Genomic DNA, 18,960 nt, shown 5'->3' with positions numbered 1-18,960 from the left:
CAGAGGATGACAGACTAAAGGCTCAAATACTAAATGTCTTTTTCCAAAGCTGTTTCACAGAGGAAGAATGCACTGTAGTTCCTTCTCTAGATTGTCGCACAGATGTCAAAATGGTAGATATCGAAATAGATGACGGAGGGATAGAAAAACAATTAAAGTCGCTCAAAAGAGGAAAGGCCGTTGGACCTGATGGGACACCGGTTTGATTTTACACAGAGTATGCGAAGGAACTTGCCCCCTTCTTGCAGCGGTGTACCGTAGGTCTCTAGAAGAGCGTAGCATTCCAAAAGATTGCAAAAGGGCACAGGTCATCCCCGTTTTCAAGAAGGGACGTCGAACAGATGTGCAGAGCTATAGACCTATATCTCTAACGTCGATCAGTTGTAGAATTTTTGGAACATGTATTATGTTCGAGTAGAATGAGTTTTCTGGAGACTAGAAATCTACTCTGTAGGAATCAGCATGGGTTTCGAAAAAGACGATCGTGTGAAACCCAGTTCGCACTATTCGTCCACGACATTCAGAGGACCATAGACACAGGTTCCCAGGTAGATGCCGTGTTTCTTGACTTCCGCAAGGTGTTCAATACAGTTCCACACAGTCATTTAATGAACAAAGTAAGACCATATGGACTATCACACCATTTGTGTGATTGGATTAAAGAGTTACTAGATAACAGAATGCAGCATGTCATTCTCAATGGAGAGAAGTCTTCCGAAGTAAGAGTGATTTCAAGTGTGCTGCAGGGGAGTGTTGTAGGACCATCGCTATTCACAATATATATAAATGACCTTGTGGATAACATCGGAAGTTCACTGAGGCTTTTTGCGGATGATGCTGTAATATATCGAGAAGTTGTAACAATGGAAAATTGTACTGAAATACAGGAGGATCTGCAACAAATTGACACATGGTGCAGGGAATGGCAATTGAATCTCAGTGTAGGCTAGTGAAATGTGCTGCAAATATATAGAAAGAAAGATCCTTTATCATTTAGCTACAATATAGCAAGTCAGCAATTGGAAGCAATTAATTCCATAAATTATCTGGGCGTAGACATTAAGAGTGATTTAAAATGGAATGACCATATAAAATTAATCGTCAGTAAAGCAGATGCCAGACTGAGATTCATTGGAAGAATCCTAAGGAAATGCAATCCAAAAACAAAGGAAGTAGGTTACAGTACGCTTGTTCGTCCACTGCTCGAATACTGCTCACCAGTATGGGATCCATACCAGATAGGGTTGATAGAAGAGATAGAGAAGATCCAACGGAGAGCAGCAAGCTTTGTTACAGGATCATTGAGTAATCATGAAAGCGTTACAGAGATGATAGATAAACTGCAGTGGAAGACTCTGCAAGAGAGATGCTCAGTGGCTCAGTACGGGCTTTTGTTGAAGTTTCGAGAACATACCTTCACCGAGGAGTCAAGCAGTATATTGCTTCCTCCTACGTACATCTCACGAAGAGACCACGAGGATAAAATCAGAGAGATTAGATCCCACACAGAGGCATACCGACAATCTTTCTTTCCACAAACAATACGAGACTGGATTAGAAGGGAGAACCGATAGAGGTACTCAAGATACCCTCCGCCACACACCGTCAGGTGACTTGCGGAGTATGGATGTAGATGTCGATGTTGCCAGTGCAGGATTTTGTATATGATCTGATGTCTTGATTATGCCCCATAAATGCTCAGTGTGTTTCATGTCGGGCAATCTGGGTAGTCAGATCTTTCACTTGAAGTGTTCAGAATGTTATTCAAACCAATCGCGAACAGTTGTGACCCGGTGAGATGGCACATTGTCAGCCATAAAAATTCCATCATTGTTAGGGAACATGATGGCATGAATGGCTGCAAATTGTCTCCAACTAGCCAAACCTAACCAGGACCCATTCCATTCCACGTAAACACAGCCCACGCCATTACGGAGCCACCACCGGTTTGCACAGTGTCTTGTTGACTACTTGGGCCAATGGCTTCATTGCGTCTGAGCACTGCAGGTGATGTTATGGTGTTAGTAGAGGCACTCCCGTTGTTTGTCTGCTGCCATAGCCCATTCACACCAATTGTCACCACACTGTCCTAACGGATATGTTCACCGTACATCCCACATTGGTTTCTGCAGTGCAGTGTTGCTTCTCTGTTAGCACTGACAACTTTACACAAATGGCACTGTTCTCAACCATTAAGTCATGGCACCAGCCACTGCATTGTCCGTGGTGAGAGGTAATGACTGGAATTTGATATTGACAGCACACTCTTGACACTGAATGTTGGAGTATTGAATTCCCTAACGATTTCCAAAATGCAATGTCCCACACGTCTAGCTACGACAACCATTCCACGTTCAGAGTCTATTATTCCCATCTTGCAGCCATAATTGTGTTGGAGACTTTTACATACAAATCGAATCGCTGAATACAAATGACAGTTCTGCCAATGCACTGTCCTTTTACACCTCGTGTTCACGATACTACCAGCCTCTGCATGTGTGCGTAGCACTATCCCAAGATTTTTGTCACCTCAGGGTATATGTTTAAGCTCATCTAGAAGAAAGCAGTTAGCAGGAATCTACAGATTTTAAGACTTTTAACATAATGAGGAGATATTTTTCACTGAATAGTAATGTGTTCTATGAAACATGAATGAAATTCGCTTACAAGTATTGGAATGTTTCTTTTATCTAGTTCTAATTATACATTTCTAAGATGTCCATAGTTCCCTTTTCATTAATTTATTTGTATTTTCTTTCTTAACAGGACATCAACTGCTAGTGGGCGTATTTTGCTAACAGTGTCAATTCACAGCTGGACACTATTGCAGAAATTACAATGCCCTGTCTGCCTTTAGTTCACGTTAGTAGACCTGAAACAGTGCAACTGTCAGGAAGCACAACACTGAAAGCAGTGAAAGCTGTCTACAACTGGACAGTTTCTGGCTTTGATATTTGTCCCGAGGGTGCTGATAACATTAGATCTCCTGTATTCTCTCACCCAAATTCGAGTAAATGGTACGTGCAACTTGAAAAGAGTGAAGGCAACCCGATGATGTGCTTCCGCCTTGTGAGTAGCAGCAATTCTGAGCCTGTAAATGCAACCCTTAAAGCTACCGTGTTGGATCAGGAAGGATCAAAACACTGTGTGTATCCACCTGTATTCTGCAGTCTCGAAATATATGGGATATCTAGTTTAGTATGTGTGAAGGACAACTTTGATGTGAAAGAACTGGGTGAGCACTGGACTTTTGAATGCGAAGTGTGCACTGTAGAAGTGGTAACGGAGAACACTAGTGATGCAGACGAAGAAGAACTGCATTCGGCCTTAGCCGAGGATCTGGAGCAGTTGCTGAAATCGAAAAACCTCACAGATATCAAGCTGAGTGCCGGAGGAGTCCAGCTGGATGCGCACAGAGCAGTACTGTGTGCACGAAGCCCCGTGTTCAGAGCCATGCTGAGTCATGACACCAAGGAGGCTCTGGAAGGGCTTGTGGAGATCTCTGATGCTGAACCACAGGTTGTGTCAGAGATGCTGCGCTACATGTACACGGACAGAATACAGGTACCGAGTGACATGACAGAGCAACTCTTGGTGGTCTTCGATAAGTACGGGCTCCAGGATCCCAAGTTGAAGTGTGAGTTGGAGCTAGCGAGGCATCTTACAATAGACAGTGCTGCTGACATTGCTGTCTATGCCGTCATTCACTCGTGCAGCTTCCTGCAGAAGGTGTGTGTGGCTTTCATTAAGCAGAATCTCGAGCAGGTGGTCGGGAGCGGAGGCTGGGCAAACATCATTGACAGGTATCCTGCAGCTGTGGAGACAATCAGCGGATTGCTCACTGAAGGATCAGAGAGGTAAATGAGTGCAACACTCTGTGAAATTTAAATGTAAATTAGCTTGTTAAATTTTCGAGGGGCCGTGCGTGCCCTAAAACCTTGAAGTATATGTTGTTAACACCTGTCACAAATGATTGTGGGAAGTTGCAGTGACAGAGCAACTGATTTGTGTAACTAATTTGTGACAATATATTCATTTTGGAGGTGAGGAAATGTTCAGTATATTACGTGAAAACCACCTTAACGTTCTAGGTGTTAAGAATATGATCAACTGTAGTTTTGGAGCTAACACTTCATTTTTGGAGGTAAATACACACAATGGTCTAATAAATAATTTATTAGGTTGGTGCATACGTTTGTAGCATTTTTCAATGAGTTTAATAAACACAACAGATACACGTACCAGAGACTTTAATCGTCGGGGTAACATTTCAGTTGTGCAACTGTAGAAATCGTGGTTTCGAGGCAAAGAACTCATCGAGCCATCTTGGGAGCACATTTTGGTGCAGAAAAAGTTGTTTGATAGAGAGCAGAAAAGGTGACAATGTGAGGGTGCAAGATAAAGTGAATAAGCTGAGTGCAGAATGACTTCCAACCCACTTCCTGTATAGTGTTTTTTGTCAGTCTAGCAGAACGTTGGTGGGTGTTACCATGGAGTAGCGTCATTTCACTCAGTCTTCCTAGTCGTTGTTCTCAGAATGTTTATGTGAGACATCTCAGTTGTTGACATTCAGTGTCAGCACTAACAGTTGCATATAGGCCTACCACGTGAAAGCAGTTTGCAGTACAGCACACTGTCGCCATTCCACCATATACCGGTACATAACATTATCTTCTGTGGGTGTGTGCAGGTCATTGTGTGGGTTGTTGGTTTGTTTGGGCTCTTCTATTTCTTTATTTCCTTATGTTACCAGTTTTCTTTGTCATCAGTCTTCTGACTGGTTTGATGCGGCTCGCCACGAATTCCTTTCCTGTGCCAACCTCTTCATCTCAGAGTAGCACTTGCAACATACCTCCTCAGTTATTTGCTGGATGTAATCCAATCTCCATCTTCCTCTACAGTTTTGGTCCTCTACAGCTCCCTCTAGTACCATGGAAGTCATTCCCTCATGTCTTAACAGATGTCCTATCATCCTGGCCTTTCTCCTTATCAGTGTTTTCCACGTATTCCTTCCCTCTCTGATTTTGCACAGAACTTCCTCATTTCTTACTTTATCAGTCCACCTAATTTTCAACATTCGCCTGTAGCACCACATCTCAAATGCTTCGATTCTCTACTGTTCTGGTTTTCCCACAGTCCATATTTCACTACCGTACAATGCTGTACTCCAGACGTACATTCTCAGAAATCTCTTGCTCAAATTAAGCTCTATATTTGATACTAGTAGACTTCTCTTGGCCAGGAATGCTCTTTTTGCAAGTGCCAGTCTGCTTTTGATGTCCTCCTTGCTCCGTCCGTCATTGGTTATTTTACTGCCTAGGCAGCAGAATTCGTTAACTTCATCTACTTCCTGACGATCAATCCTGATGTTAAGTTTCTCGCTGTTCTCATTTCTACTACTTCTCATTGTCTTTGTCTTTCTTCAATTTACTCTCAATCCATACTCTGTACTCATTAGACTGGTCATTCCGTTCAGCAGATCATTTAATTCTTCTTCACTTTCACTCAGGGTAGCAATGTCATCAGCGAATCGTATCATTGATATCCTTTCACCTTATATTTTAATTCCACTCCTCAACCTTTCTTTTATTTCCATCATTGCTTCCTCGATGTACAGATTGAACAGTAGGGGCGAAAGGCTACAGCCTTGTCTTACACCCTTCTTAATACGAGCACTTCGTTCCTGATCATCCACTCTTATTATTCCCTCTTGGTTGTTGTACATATTGTATATGATCTGTCTCTCCCTATAGCTTACCCCTACTTTTCTCAGAATTTCAAACATCTTGCACCATTTTACATTGTCAGATGCTTTTTCCAGGTCAACAAATCCTATAAACAGTGTGAATAGTCGTTTTGTTGCCACTTCCCCCAACAATTTTAGAAACTCTCATGTAATGTTATCTGTCCCTTCTGCCTTATTTTATCTTAAGTCCTCCAATGCTCTTTTAAATTATGATTCTAATACTGGATCTCCTATCTCTTCCATATCGACTCCTGTTTCTTCTTCTATCATGTCAGACAAATCTTCCCCCTCATAGAGGCTTTCAATGTATTCTTTCCACCCATCCGCACTCTCGTCTGCGCTTAACAGTGGAATTGCCGTTGCACTCTTAATGTTACCACCGTTGCTTTTAATGTCACCAAAGGTTGTCTGACTTTCCTATAAGCTGAGTCTGTCCTTTTAACAATCATATCTTTTTCAATGTCTTCACATTTTTCCTGCAGCCATTTCATCTTGGCTTTCCTGCACTTCCTATTTATTTCGTTCCTCAGCGACCTGTATTTTTTTATTCTTGAGTTTCCCGGAACATTTTTGTACTTCCTCCTTTCATCAATCAATTGAAGTATATATTATTTCATCCATGGTTTCTTCACAGTTACCTTCTTTGTACCTATGTTTTCCTTCCCAACTTCTGTGATGGCCCTTTTTAGAAATGTCCATTCCTTCCATTCCTTCCATTCCTCTTCAAGTGTACTGCCTACTGAGCTATTCCTTATTGCTGTATCTGTAGTCTTAGAGCACTTCAACCGTATCTTATCATTCTTTGGTACTTCCTCATCCCACCTCATTGCATATTGATTCTTCCTGACTTATGTCTTAAACTTCAGCCTACTCTTCATCAGTACTATATTGTGATCTGAATCTATGTCTGCTCCTGGTATGCCTTAAAATCCAGTATCTGCTTTTGGAATCTCTGTCTGATGATGATGTAATCTAATTGAAATCTTCGCTTATCATGGGGTCTTTTCCAAGTATACCTCCTCCTCTTCTGATTCTTGAAGAGAGTATTTGCTATTACTGGCTGAAACTTGTTGCAGGACTCAATTAGTCTTTCTCCTCTCTCATTCCTTGTCTGTCCCAAGCCCACATTCTCCTGTGACCTACTCTTTCCCCTACAACTGCTTCCAGTCTCCCATGACTATTAGATTTTTATATCCCTTTATGTACTGAATTACCCCTTTTGATGTCCTCATACACTTTCTCTATCTCTTCGTCTTCAGCTTGTGACATCGGCATGTATACCTGAACTATCGTTGTCGGTGTTGGTTTGCTGGCAATTCTGATACGAACAACCCTATTACTGAACTGTTCACAGTAACACACTCCCTGCCCTACCTTCCTATTCATAACAAATCCTACTCCCGTTATACAATTTCCTGCTGTTGTCGATATTACCCTATACTCATCTGACGAGAAATCCTTGTCTTCTTTCCACTTCACTTCACTGACCCCAAATATATCTAGATTGAACCTTTGTATTTCCTTTTCCAGATTATCTAGTTTCCCTACCACATTCAAGCTTCTGGCATTCCACACCCCGACTCATAGAACATTATCCTTCCATTGATTATTCAATCTTTTTCTCGTGGTAACCTCCCTCTCAGCAGTCCCCTCCCAGAGATCCGAATGGGGGACTATTCCGGAATCTTTTGCCAATGGAGAGTTCATCATGACACTTCTTCAATTACAGGCCACATGTCCTGTGGATACATGTTACATGTCTTTAATGCAGTGGTTTCCATTCCTTTTTGCATCCTCATGTCATTGAGTATTGCTGATTCTTCTGCCTTTAGGGGCAGTTTCCCACCCCTAGGGCAAGATAACCTCTGTCCACTCCTCCGCCCTCTTTGACAAGATTGTTGGCAGAACAAGAGGTGATTTCTTATGCTGGAAATCTTTGGTCGCCAAAGCTAACTATTAATAAAAATTTAAGCAGCGGTGATATTCAAACCCAGGACTGAAGACGTTTTGATGATTAGGAATCAAAGATGGTACCTCTAGATCACAGGTTAGCATAAAGACACCATTTCTCATCACCAGTAACCATACAGGATAGGAATGGTCAGTGTTGTTCACGAGCCAATTGATGACAAGCAAGCAGAGATGCACATATGGCCATCCCCTGACTTTTGTGATTTTGGCGTAAGGCGTGCGGTACCTGTACACCCAATTTTTGAACCTACTTCATTGCAGGCAAATGTGATATTAAGGTGGAATGAACACAGTTCGTCACATTTTACTGTTCTCAAATACACTGTCACAGATGACACCAGTGTATTGACTGAAGGTGGAAATAGAAAGGCACTTAGGCTGTGTGCTGAAGTCACAAATTGAAAAGATTTCAGAGTGGTTTGTGAGGAATAAGCTACTGATTAACCCTTTTAAAAAAAAATAAAAAAATAAAACGCCACTATACAATTCCACACAAAGCAAAATTAAAAATCCATTAAAGCCAAATATTTCTTTGGAAAACCAAAAAATTGTCATTGAAACAAAATTGCTTTGTTTACTTACAAGACAATCTGAAATGGAATTCCAACATCACATTCTTAAATTCTAAGCTATCTAAAATGACCTATGCAATGAGAATTATATGGAACACCACAAGTGCTGAAGGAGAGAGGTGTATTATGCACGCATACTTTCCCTTTTGAGTTATGACATCATATTCTTGGGAAATTCCCCTCACAGCATAACAACTTTCAAGAAACAAAAAAAAGATTGTGAGGATAATGAAAAATGCAAACAGCTGAAAATCATGCGAACTACGATTGGCTGGCGACTAGCCCCTACCCCTCAACTCGTAGAAACGTCAATCACAATGTCATTTCAGTTGGCGTTTAGGTCAGTAGTGGTACAAAACAAATACATAAATAAAGTTGAAGAAACATACCTTAATTTTTGATGGCAAATTTACTCCTCCTCAGATCATTCCTGCATATGAACTCGTCACATATGGCATCAAGGTTGAGTTTCATCGATTCATCTCTATGGGCGTTGAGAATGGTGATGGCCCTAAGATGATCCTGCCTCATTATAGAATGAAGATACATTTTCACCCTCCACAGACAAGAAAACAATCGCTCAGCAGTGCAGGTCATTACCGGAATCGTCAGCACTGCACGTATGAATTTCACTAGTTCAGGCAGTAGGTCAAACGTGATTTTCCTGTTTTAGGTATTTCACTATGTCATCCAACGAAGTAATATTTGCAGAATCACTACTTTGGATAATCTCATGAAACATGCTTCGGTGGAGAAGCAAGCGTTCTTTGTCTATATCTGATTCTCAGAAAGATAAAATATCGAATGAATGTTTGTTATCACCAAGAAGAAATTGTTCAATTTTATTTACAAACATGAATGATTGAGTTTTGAACTGTGATTCCAAGAAGCTGATGGATGTATCCATTGTTTCATAATACAATCTTCTATATTTGTCACATACTTCAGTGAATGTTTCTACAGATGAATTGATGGAGTCATTGTATTTCTTAGGGACTTTTCTTCTACTGGGTAATTTTGGGGAATCAGTATCCATATCTTGAAATTTTGAAGTTACTTCACCCCAGAATGATTCAAAATTGTTTCTCATAAATTTAATAGAAGTTACAAGAGTGGAAATCATCTTATTGGCCTCCTCTAAGTGTAGAGATTTCCTCTGTAGTGCTATGTTTACAGTAACAATGTGACCAAACAGTTTTACCAGAAGCGATAACATGACAAAGAAATCATATGTCTGCATATTAATCAAAAAGCCATTTTCTTTGGCCCCAGTGTCTGAATTGTCATTTCTTGAAACATTTAGAAAAAAATCCTGAAGTTGTGTATAGCTGGACAAAACTGAAGACATTGCCAAGTATCTTATGGCCCACCTTGTAGGACAGAGTGGTTTCAAATTTGTAGAGGCATCTGCCTTCAGGTGAGCAAAAAGATCTAATCTTTTAGGTGAATCTCTCACAAAATGTATTAAGTCCTTCATAACATCCAATGCATTTCGACATTCTGCACTGCTTTCACAGTGTCTTGTAGTGTTAGATTTAAACAGTGTGCAAGACAGTGCACAAACATAGCTCTCTTCTCCATTTCCATAAACTTTGCCTGGACACCACTATATAATCCCGCCATGTTAGCTTAACCGTCAAAGCATTAGCCCCTACAATTAGATGTAGGCAAAACAAATCATCTTAAAAAGTCGATAATAATATCAAACAGAGCCTTAGCTGTGGTACTTTGTATTGAGTATAGCCCTAAAAAACATTCTTCTATCTCTAGCGAAGCAGCAACAAATCGTATACAGATACTAAATTGCTCTTTGGTGGCTATGTCTGCTGTTTTGTCTGCTATTACTGCAAAATACACTGCACTCTTGATATCCTCCAATAATTTTCTAAAAAGTGTATGACTTAAAATGGCCAAAATTTCGTTTTGCTCATCATGGGACGTCCATTTGTAAGTTTCGCGGTGTAGCCATATTAAAAGTAGCTGGTTATCTTCACATTGAAGGTGAAATAAATTGTCAGAGTTACTTGTTTCATTAGTATGTCCATGTATTGTAAGCCCCTGGACTGCTAAATAACAGAGGGAAGGTATGATTTTTAGTAAACAAGCTGTTTTCTTTCATTTGTGTCAGTTTTTCTTTGGAAATCTGGCTCTATACATTGACATTCGATTTTAAGGATTTGAATTTCAGTACAGCTTCTCTGTGGCAATCCGATGCTTTATGCACATTCAACTTTTCTACCCCTTTCTTCCAGTTTGAAAAACCAGTTTACATGGAAGTTTTTCCATTTTGTGAGAAAACTGAAAAAGATTTTCTTCAAACATTTGTCTGCAAATTTTGCAAAAAATAACATTTTTTACCTTATTGTAATCGATCCATGCAAATTGCTGTTTCCAAGAGGGCTGATAACAGTGTTGTTTTTTTCAGGAAGTGTGTTTTTTGTCACCACCACAGTTCCGTCACTATCTGTGTCTTTATTGTCACATACAGCACCACCAACACTGGGTCTAGCTTCACCATCACTAACACTTGCCACATTGTCACATTTCTTCCTAATTATAAACTTGTCCATTTTAAACTGGACAGTAAGGGACGAAAGATTAACAACTGAACCGAGTCACAGTAAGACTAACTGACCACTGGTGATGCCCAGCTCCGGAATATTTATGTTCGCTGCCAACATTAGCTGCGACCTGTGCAACAGTACTGTGCACCTAACAAGAAGTAGCCATGTATCAATAGTGTTGATTATTGTCAGGGCCAGCTCCAGGGAGGGGGGGGGGGGGGGGGGGCAGGGACGAACCGTGCCATCATCCAGGGCGACAGATTTTTGGGGGCGGCAAATCCATCTTGCGTAAATGAGGGAATGTGAGAATAAATTATAAATACAAATTATTCATAAAATCAAAGGTCTTACTGAAAATTATCTATTGTACAGAAACACTGTGCTCTGATTTACAAAAGAAACATTTCCTCCAACAAAAATGGCTTAAAATGTATTGCACTGTAAACGTATCACTGACTGCTGCTTTGATCTTAAAGACATATTCACAATAAAGAGACGAATGAGTGTGATATGTGAAAATAAGGCATCATGTATGAAATATATTGTGGGAAAAGTTGACTATGTCGAAAAATGGGGGGGCCGCACCTGACATGTTCGCATGGGGTGGCAAAATCCCTGCAGCCGGTGCTGATTTGTGTGGTGTTGTACCTACTGATTGTCAATAGAATTTACAAAAATGAATGAAGAGTCTTTAACATTTTCTAATCCTTCTAGCGATCATCATCAAATTCGGTGTCACTATTGCTCATTAGTTTCTTTTTGAAGCTGCCAGCAGGCTGCTGTGGGAGGAAGTGGAGCTCGTCCTAGCAGCCAAAGCGCTGTGAGCTCATGGTGAGATTTCGTTCCCGCATACCTCCCTACAGTAAAAGTGTGCAAATAGTGCAGATGCAGGGGACACTATGCAAAAATGTATGTGCAAGTTTTAACAAATTTCCCAGTAAAGAATGAGGAAGGGGGAGAGAGCGGTGAGAAATGCATGTTTGAATATTGTGGGGGGTGGGGTCCGAGGCCCTTACTTTTAACTATTGGGGGGGGGGGGGGGGGGGACACAAAGCACCTTGACCCCCTTAAGTCAGCGCCACTGCACTGACATGATCATAGTGGATTAATGAATCTTAAATGATCTTCAGCAAGCCCCAAAGGTCTTCCTGAATGTGGAGAGTCACTAATATCAAACTGATCCTCCTTAAAATGAGAAAACCATTTTCTTGCTGTGCTCTGTCCAGTGGCATTATCCCCATATACAGTGTACATATTCCAGGCTGGCTCTGCTACTGTCACCCCTCTATTGAACTCAAACAAGAAAAGATGTTGGAAATGTTTAGATTTCTCCACTAGACACTCCAGTGTCCAACATCCACACCTACTCATTACCTCCAAATAACAACATTTAAACTCACATAGCAACAATAAATTACAAATAAAAAATGACAATCAATAAACAAATCCATAGGAACTGGAATACCATCATGCAAAACAAAAACACTACGAACTTACACATCAACCTGATAATGCTGAATTTTCATTTTCTGCTTTTGCCATATCTTGGCATTTCTGTTGGATGCATGTAATATACAGGGTGATTTAGTGAAGTTACAAACTTTCAGGGATGATGAAAGATAACTGTATCATTTTGAATCAATGACCCCAAGTTGAAAGCTAAAAGCGAAACTCTTTTCTGATATCTGTGACTGTAGAATACATGTAGCAATACTGTTGTTGCTAAGACTGCAGCGCAGATCACTTTCAGCAGTGGTAGTATGGACCAAAACAAGAAAAGAATGTCTAGTAAAAAAGAACTCTAAAATACATACCTTAGCACATTCCAGTCAGTCCGCAGTGACTGCTGCAGTCCCCCAGAAGTCGTAAACTTCTTCCACATCTTTGTGTGGCTCCTGCTTGTAAGGTGAAAGAGAAAGTGGATACCGTACATTTCAGAAATACTGTCATTGATTTCAAAACCACCCCCATCAATTTCAGTACCAGACTCTTTGAACAGCCAAAGAATTTCTTTACAAGTCAAACTGTCTCCCATTTTCTGACAGACTTTTGTGATCAATACAACTACAAAACAACACTGTAACAACAAATGTGCAGGAACTGATCATGCCTGTTATATGTTTTTCAAATCATGTAGCACTTTGTAGAACGGAGAACATCTATGTAACAGCTCTCCGAAGTGCAAAAAGAGTGAACATCTGACTTCGAGCCATCACTGCCCCAAAATAATGTATCTACATCTACATCCATACTCTGCAAGCCACCTGACGGTGTGTGACAGAGAGTACCTTGAGTAACTCTATTGGTTCTCCCTTCTATTCCAGTGACGTATTGTTCGTAGAAAAAAGGATTGTCGGTATGCCTCTGTGTGGGCTCTAATCTCTCTGATTATATCCTCATGGTCTCTTCGCAACATATATGTAGGAGGGAGCAATATACTGCTTGACTCCTCGGTGAAGGTATGTTATCAAAACTTCAACAAAAGCCCGTACCAAGCTACTGAGCGTCTCTCCTGCAGAGTCTTCCACTGGAGTTTATCTATCATCTCCATAACGCTTTTGCGATTACTAAATGATGCTGTAACGAAGCGTGTTGCTCTCCGTTGGATCTTCTCTATCTCTTCTATCAACCCTATCTGGTATGGATCCCATACCGGTGAGCAGTATTCGAGCAGTGGACGAACAAGCGTACTGTTACCTACTTCCTTTGTTTTTGGATTGCATTTCCTTAGGATTCTTCCAATGAATCTCAGTCTGGCATCTGCTTTACCGACGATTAATTTTATATGGTCATTCCATTTTAAATCACTCCTAATGCCTACGCCCAGATAATTTACGGAATTAACTGCTTCCAGTTGCTGACTTGCTATATTGTAGCTAAATGATAAAGGATCTTTCTTTCTATGTATTTGCAGCACATTTCACTTGTCTACATTGAGATTCAATTGCCATTCCCTGCACCATGTATCAATGTGTTGCAGATCCTCCTGTATTTCAGTACAATTTTCCATTGTTACAACCTCTCAATATACCACAGCATTATCCGCAAAAAGCCTCAGGGAACTTCCGGTGTCATCCATAAGGTCATTTATGTATATTGTTAATAGCAATGGTCCTACAACACTCCTCTGCGGCACACCTGAAATCACTCTTACTTCGGAAGACTTCTCTCAATTGAGAATGACATGCTGTGTTCTGTTATCTAGGAACTCTTCAATCCAATCACACAATTGGTCTGATAGTCCATATGGTCTTACTTTGTTCATTAAATGACTGTGGAGAACTTTATCGAACGCCTTGCGGAAGTCAAGAAACATGGCATCCACCTGGGAACTCCTATCTATGGCCCACTGAGTCTCGTGGACGAATAGCGAGAGGTGGGTGTCACACGATCATCTTTTTCTAAACCCGTGCTAATTCCTACGGAGTAGATTTCTAGTCCTCGGAAAAGTCATTATACTCGAACATAATACGTGTTCCAAAATTCTACAACTACTGTAGTGTAACAGTCAGAAAAACCTCTCTCAGAGATTCTTCGAGCATTGATTTTTAGGAAGATCATAATGCACCAATAATTTCTGCAGGTAGTGAGTGGAATGTGTTAAGAGCAAAGGGCATTTATACAGTAGGAGAGATGCTCCCCAGTATCAAAGACATAAAAGTGCTAATAGCTCTTAAGGTATGCATTTTAGTGCCCACATTTACAGACTTTTGCTGTTGGTTTGGTCCAGTGAAAATTGCCTATTCTATAATTGTAGCAGCAATGGTACTAGTACATGTATTCCACTGTCAGATATCATAGCTATTTTCTCTTATAACTTTCAACTCAGTCACATTCAGGCAAGGGTCCCTCACCTCAAATTGATACCCTTACGCTTCTCCATCACTGTCAAAGTTTGTAACATCACAGAATCACCATTTACACACAGCAGAAATCTGGACACAAGAGGGGATAATGGAACTATTGCCTCTGTGCTCGGTGGGGTCAGGGTTTTTCTCTGCCTCGTGATGACTCGGTGTTGTATGATGTCCTTAGGTTAGTTAGGTTTAAGTAGTTCTAAGTTCCAGGGGACTGATGACCATAGATGTTAAGTCCCATAGTGCTCAGAGCCATTTGAACCATTTTGAACCTCTGTGGTGGAGAGCAGTCTGTCATAATAGTGTAGATACTGCCTTTAAGATGAAATACACTACTGGCCACTAAAATTGCGACACCACGAAGATGATGTGCTACAGACGTGAAATTTAACCGACAGGAAGCAGATGCTGTGTTATGCAAATGATTAGCTTTTCAGAGCATTGGAAGCGTGTATTCGACATCACCATACTGGCATATCACCCGGCCTGATGGTATGGGGTGCCACTGGTTACACATCTCGGTCACCTCTTGTTCGCATTGACGGCACTTTGAACAGTGGATGTTACATTTCAGATGTGTTACGACCCGTGGCTCTACCCTTCATTCAATCCCTGCGAAACCCTACATTTCAACAGGATAATGCACGACCGCATGTTGCAGGTCCTGTACGGGCTTTTCTGGATATAGAAAATGTTCAACTGCTGCTCTGGCCAGCACATTCTCCAGATCTCTCACCAATTGAAAATGTGTGGTCAAAGGTGGCCAAGCTACTGGCTCGTCACAATACGCCAGTCATTACTCTTGATGAACTGTGGTATCGTGTTGAAGCTGCATGGGCAGCTATACCTGTATACGCCATTCAAGCTCTGTTTGACTTTTATGCCCAGGCGTATCAAGGCCGTTATTATGGCCAGAGGTGGTTGTTCCGGGTACTGATTTCTCAGGATCTATGCACCCAAACTGCGAGAAAATGTAATCACATGTCAGTTCTAGTATAATATATTTGTCCAATGAATACCCGTTTATCATCTGCATTTCTTTTTGGTGTAGCAATTTTAATGGCCAGTAGTGTAATTAATGGAATTTCAAGACAGTCACTGCAAAAGGTGTTGTATGTCTCATTAAAAGAAATGGTTGTAAGTGTGGTTGAAGCAGAATACAAAGAAGGGTTGTCCACACAACATGAGTAATTTGTATCACTTTGTCACTACAACATCAAGTTTTTTGTCAGATGAAATCATTAATAATTTTCTTGCGTGCATGCATGTGTGTGTGTTTGTGTGTGTGTGTGTGTGTGTGTGTGTGTGTATGTGTGTGTGTGCACACACTACTACATGCTGTCCTCCCATTGGCTGCCTCTAACTTCACAAGGAGATGCATTGCCAACATCTGATCTATGATTTGAACAAACACACACGAATGACCCTTTGTAAATTTTTCCATATTTTATATGCATTTTTTTTTTTCAGCAGATCTTAATAATGTGGAGTGATTAAAAGGTTATTGAGATCCATAATTTTTGTTTAGGAGAACATGCTCTGTCTGAAGTAGGGGAGAATGGGGGACATTTAATTAAGTTTTGGATTATAATTTTTCCCTAGAGAACATTATTATTATTATTATTATTATTCTTTCTTTTCTCAGACGTTATGTCTGGTCAAAAATGGAAAGTGACGCGGACCTTGATCAAGCATGACTTCCTTTTAACTGTACGGTATATGTTACATTGCATTTAGGAACTTTTGGGTAATTTAACAAGTATCAATAATTACAGATTTCTGTAGTTGTATATATAAGTTTGGATGTAGCTGTATTGCGTTGATGTACTGGTGGATACTGTGTGGTATGACTCCTGTAGTTGATAGTATAATTGGTACAATGTCAACTTTATCCTGATGCCACATGTCCTTGACTTCCTCAGCCAGTTGGATGTATTTTTCAATTTTTTTCTCCTGTTTCCTTCTGTATATTTGTTGTATTGGGTATGGATATTTCGATTAGTTGTGTTAATTTCTTCTTTTTATGGGTGAGTGTGATGTCAGGTTTGTTATGTGGTGTTGTTTTATCTGTTATAATGGTTCTGTTCCAGTATAATTTGTATTCATCATTCTCCAGTACATTTTGTGGTGGATACTTGTATGTGGGAACATGTTGTTTTATTAGTTCATGTTGTATGGCAAGTTGTTGATGTATTATTTTTGCTACATTGTCATGTCTTCTGGGGTATTCTGTATTTGCTAGTATTGTACATCTGCTTGTGATGTAGTCTACTGTTTCTATTTGTTGTTTGCAAAGTCTGCATTTATCTGTTGTGGTATTGGAATCTTTAATAATGTGCTTGCTGTAATATCTGGTGTTTATTGTTTGATCCTGTATTGCAATCATGAATCATTCTGTCTCACTGTATACATTGCCTTTTCTTAGCCATGTGTTGGATGCGTCTTGATCGATGTGTGGCTGTATTAGATGATACGGGTGCTTGCCATGTAGTGTTTTCTTTTTCCAATTTACTTTCTTCGTATCTGTTGATGTTATGTGATCTAAAGGGTTGTAGAAGTGGTTATGAAATTGCAATGGTGTAGCTGATGTATTTATATGAGTGATTGCTTTGTGTATTTTGCTAGTTTCTGCTCGTTCTATAAAGAATTTTCTTAATTTGTCTACCTGTTCATAATGTAGGTTTTTTATGTCGATAAATCCCCTTCCTCCTTCCTTTCTGCTTAATGTGAATCTTTCTGTTGCTGAATGTATGTGATGTATTCTATATTTGTGGCATTGTGATCGTGTAAGTGTATTGAGGGCTTCTAGGTCTGTGTTACTCCATTTCACTACTACAAATGAGTAGGTCAATATTGGTATAGCATAAGTATTTATAGCTTTTGTCTTGTTTCTTGCTGTCAATTCTGTTTTCAGTATTTTTGTTAGTCTTTGTCTATATATTTCTTTTAGTTCTTCTTTAATATTTGTATTATCTATTCCTAGTTTTTGTCTGTATCCTAGATATTTATAGGCATCTGTTTTTTCCATCGCTTCTATGCAGTCGCTGTGGTTATCCAATATGTAATCTTCTTGTTTAGTGTGTTTTCCCTTGACTATGCTATTTTTCTTACATTTGTCTGTTCCAAAAGCCATATTTATATCATTGCTGAATACTTCTAATTATACTTCCTTCTGTTATCGTCTATTCCCAAGAGTTAGCAGCTTTCACTCAGTTAATACTAGGCAGAGATCAAATCTGCATGTAGAATGCACTTCCTTGACTCTTGTGCAGAAAGGAGTGCAGTATTCTGCTGCATCCATTTTCAATAAGCTACCACAAGAACTCAAAAATCTTAGCAGTAGCCCAAACTCTTTTATGTCCAAACTGAAGAGTTTCCTCATGGCTCCCTCCTTCTATTCTGTCGAGGAGCTCCTGGAAGAGCTAAAAAAATTAAGCAAATTCCAGTGTTACATCGTTGATTTTCTTCATTTAAACTTATGACTTGTCATCTGAACATGTTTTTTTATATTTCATTTTATCTGTTTCTAATATCGTGTTATAATTTCATGTATTGACTCGTTCCATGACCATAGAGACTTCTCCTTAATTTTGTCCCATGGAACAATAAATAAATAAATAAATAATAATAATAATAATAATTATTATTATTATTATTATTATTACTACTACTATTACTTAGTACTGTTAGTTTCCATGGTATGTAGAATAACTTGTAAATGTTTATGTCGGTTCCTAATAATAAACAAACTGCCATATTCTACATTTCAGTTGAAGCATATTTTTGTTCAAATGTACCCTAACGATGAGACTTCCTTCTGTTATCGTCTAAATAACACCTGCTCTTTTTGGTTTGAAAACAATTGGACTTACACCTTATTGGTGTAATAGGCCAATAATATAACCATGGATACAAATTCAGCCAAACTACTGTTACAGAAAGTGAGAAACAGTCATAGAATTGGCTACAGGAATTTTAATTTGTAGTGTTTGTCTTTCTCTCATTTCTACTTGCTTCACAAATAGGTCTCTGTTGTTCATTCCATTACAAGTAAAAGATTCAGAATCAGCTATTTGTAGTCCCTAAATCATAATTTTTAGACCCTTATTTTCACCAGTGGGTCTATGAAAAGGTTCAGCCAATACAAGTTTTCTTCCACCTTTACAATTACTTTTTCTTTTTTTAATATTTAATTTTCTTTCAACATACCCTTATCTTTTCCCTGATATTGTTAAGGTTTGCAGTTCAAT

The 18,960-nt window shown here is 39.7% G+C and overlaps 1 protein-coding gene across 2 annotated transcripts in view; it reads left to right on the top strand.

The window, feature by feature from the left end:
• The window catches only part of LOC124551016 (BTB/POZ and MATH domain-containing protein 4-like), an 81,649-nt gene that overhangs the window by 33,853 nt on the left and 28,836 nt on the right, over positions 1 to 18,960 (top strand). For both annotated transcript variants that reach the window (XM_047125861.1, XM_047125862.1), the window contains one exon: positions 2,767 to 3,857. In XM_047125861.1, coding sequence (XP_046981817.1) covers positions 2,839 to 3,857 — 1,019 coding nt within the window. In that variant the 5' untranslated portion in view covers positions 2,767 to 2,838. The remainder of the gene's footprint in view (positions 1 to 2,766; positions 3,858 to 18,960) is intronic.

The sequence above is a fragment of the Schistocerca americana genome, chromosome 9, assembly GCF_021461395.2.
Source record: "Schistocerca americana isolate TAMUIC-IGC-003095 chromosome 9, iqSchAmer2.1, whole genome shotgun sequence".
Taxonomy (NCBI): domain Eukaryota; kingdom Metazoa; phylum Arthropoda; class Insecta; order Orthoptera; family Acrididae; genus Schistocerca; species Schistocerca americana.
Note: the sequence above shows the minus strand (reverse complement) of the source record. Positions and strands in the feature narration are given on the sequence as shown.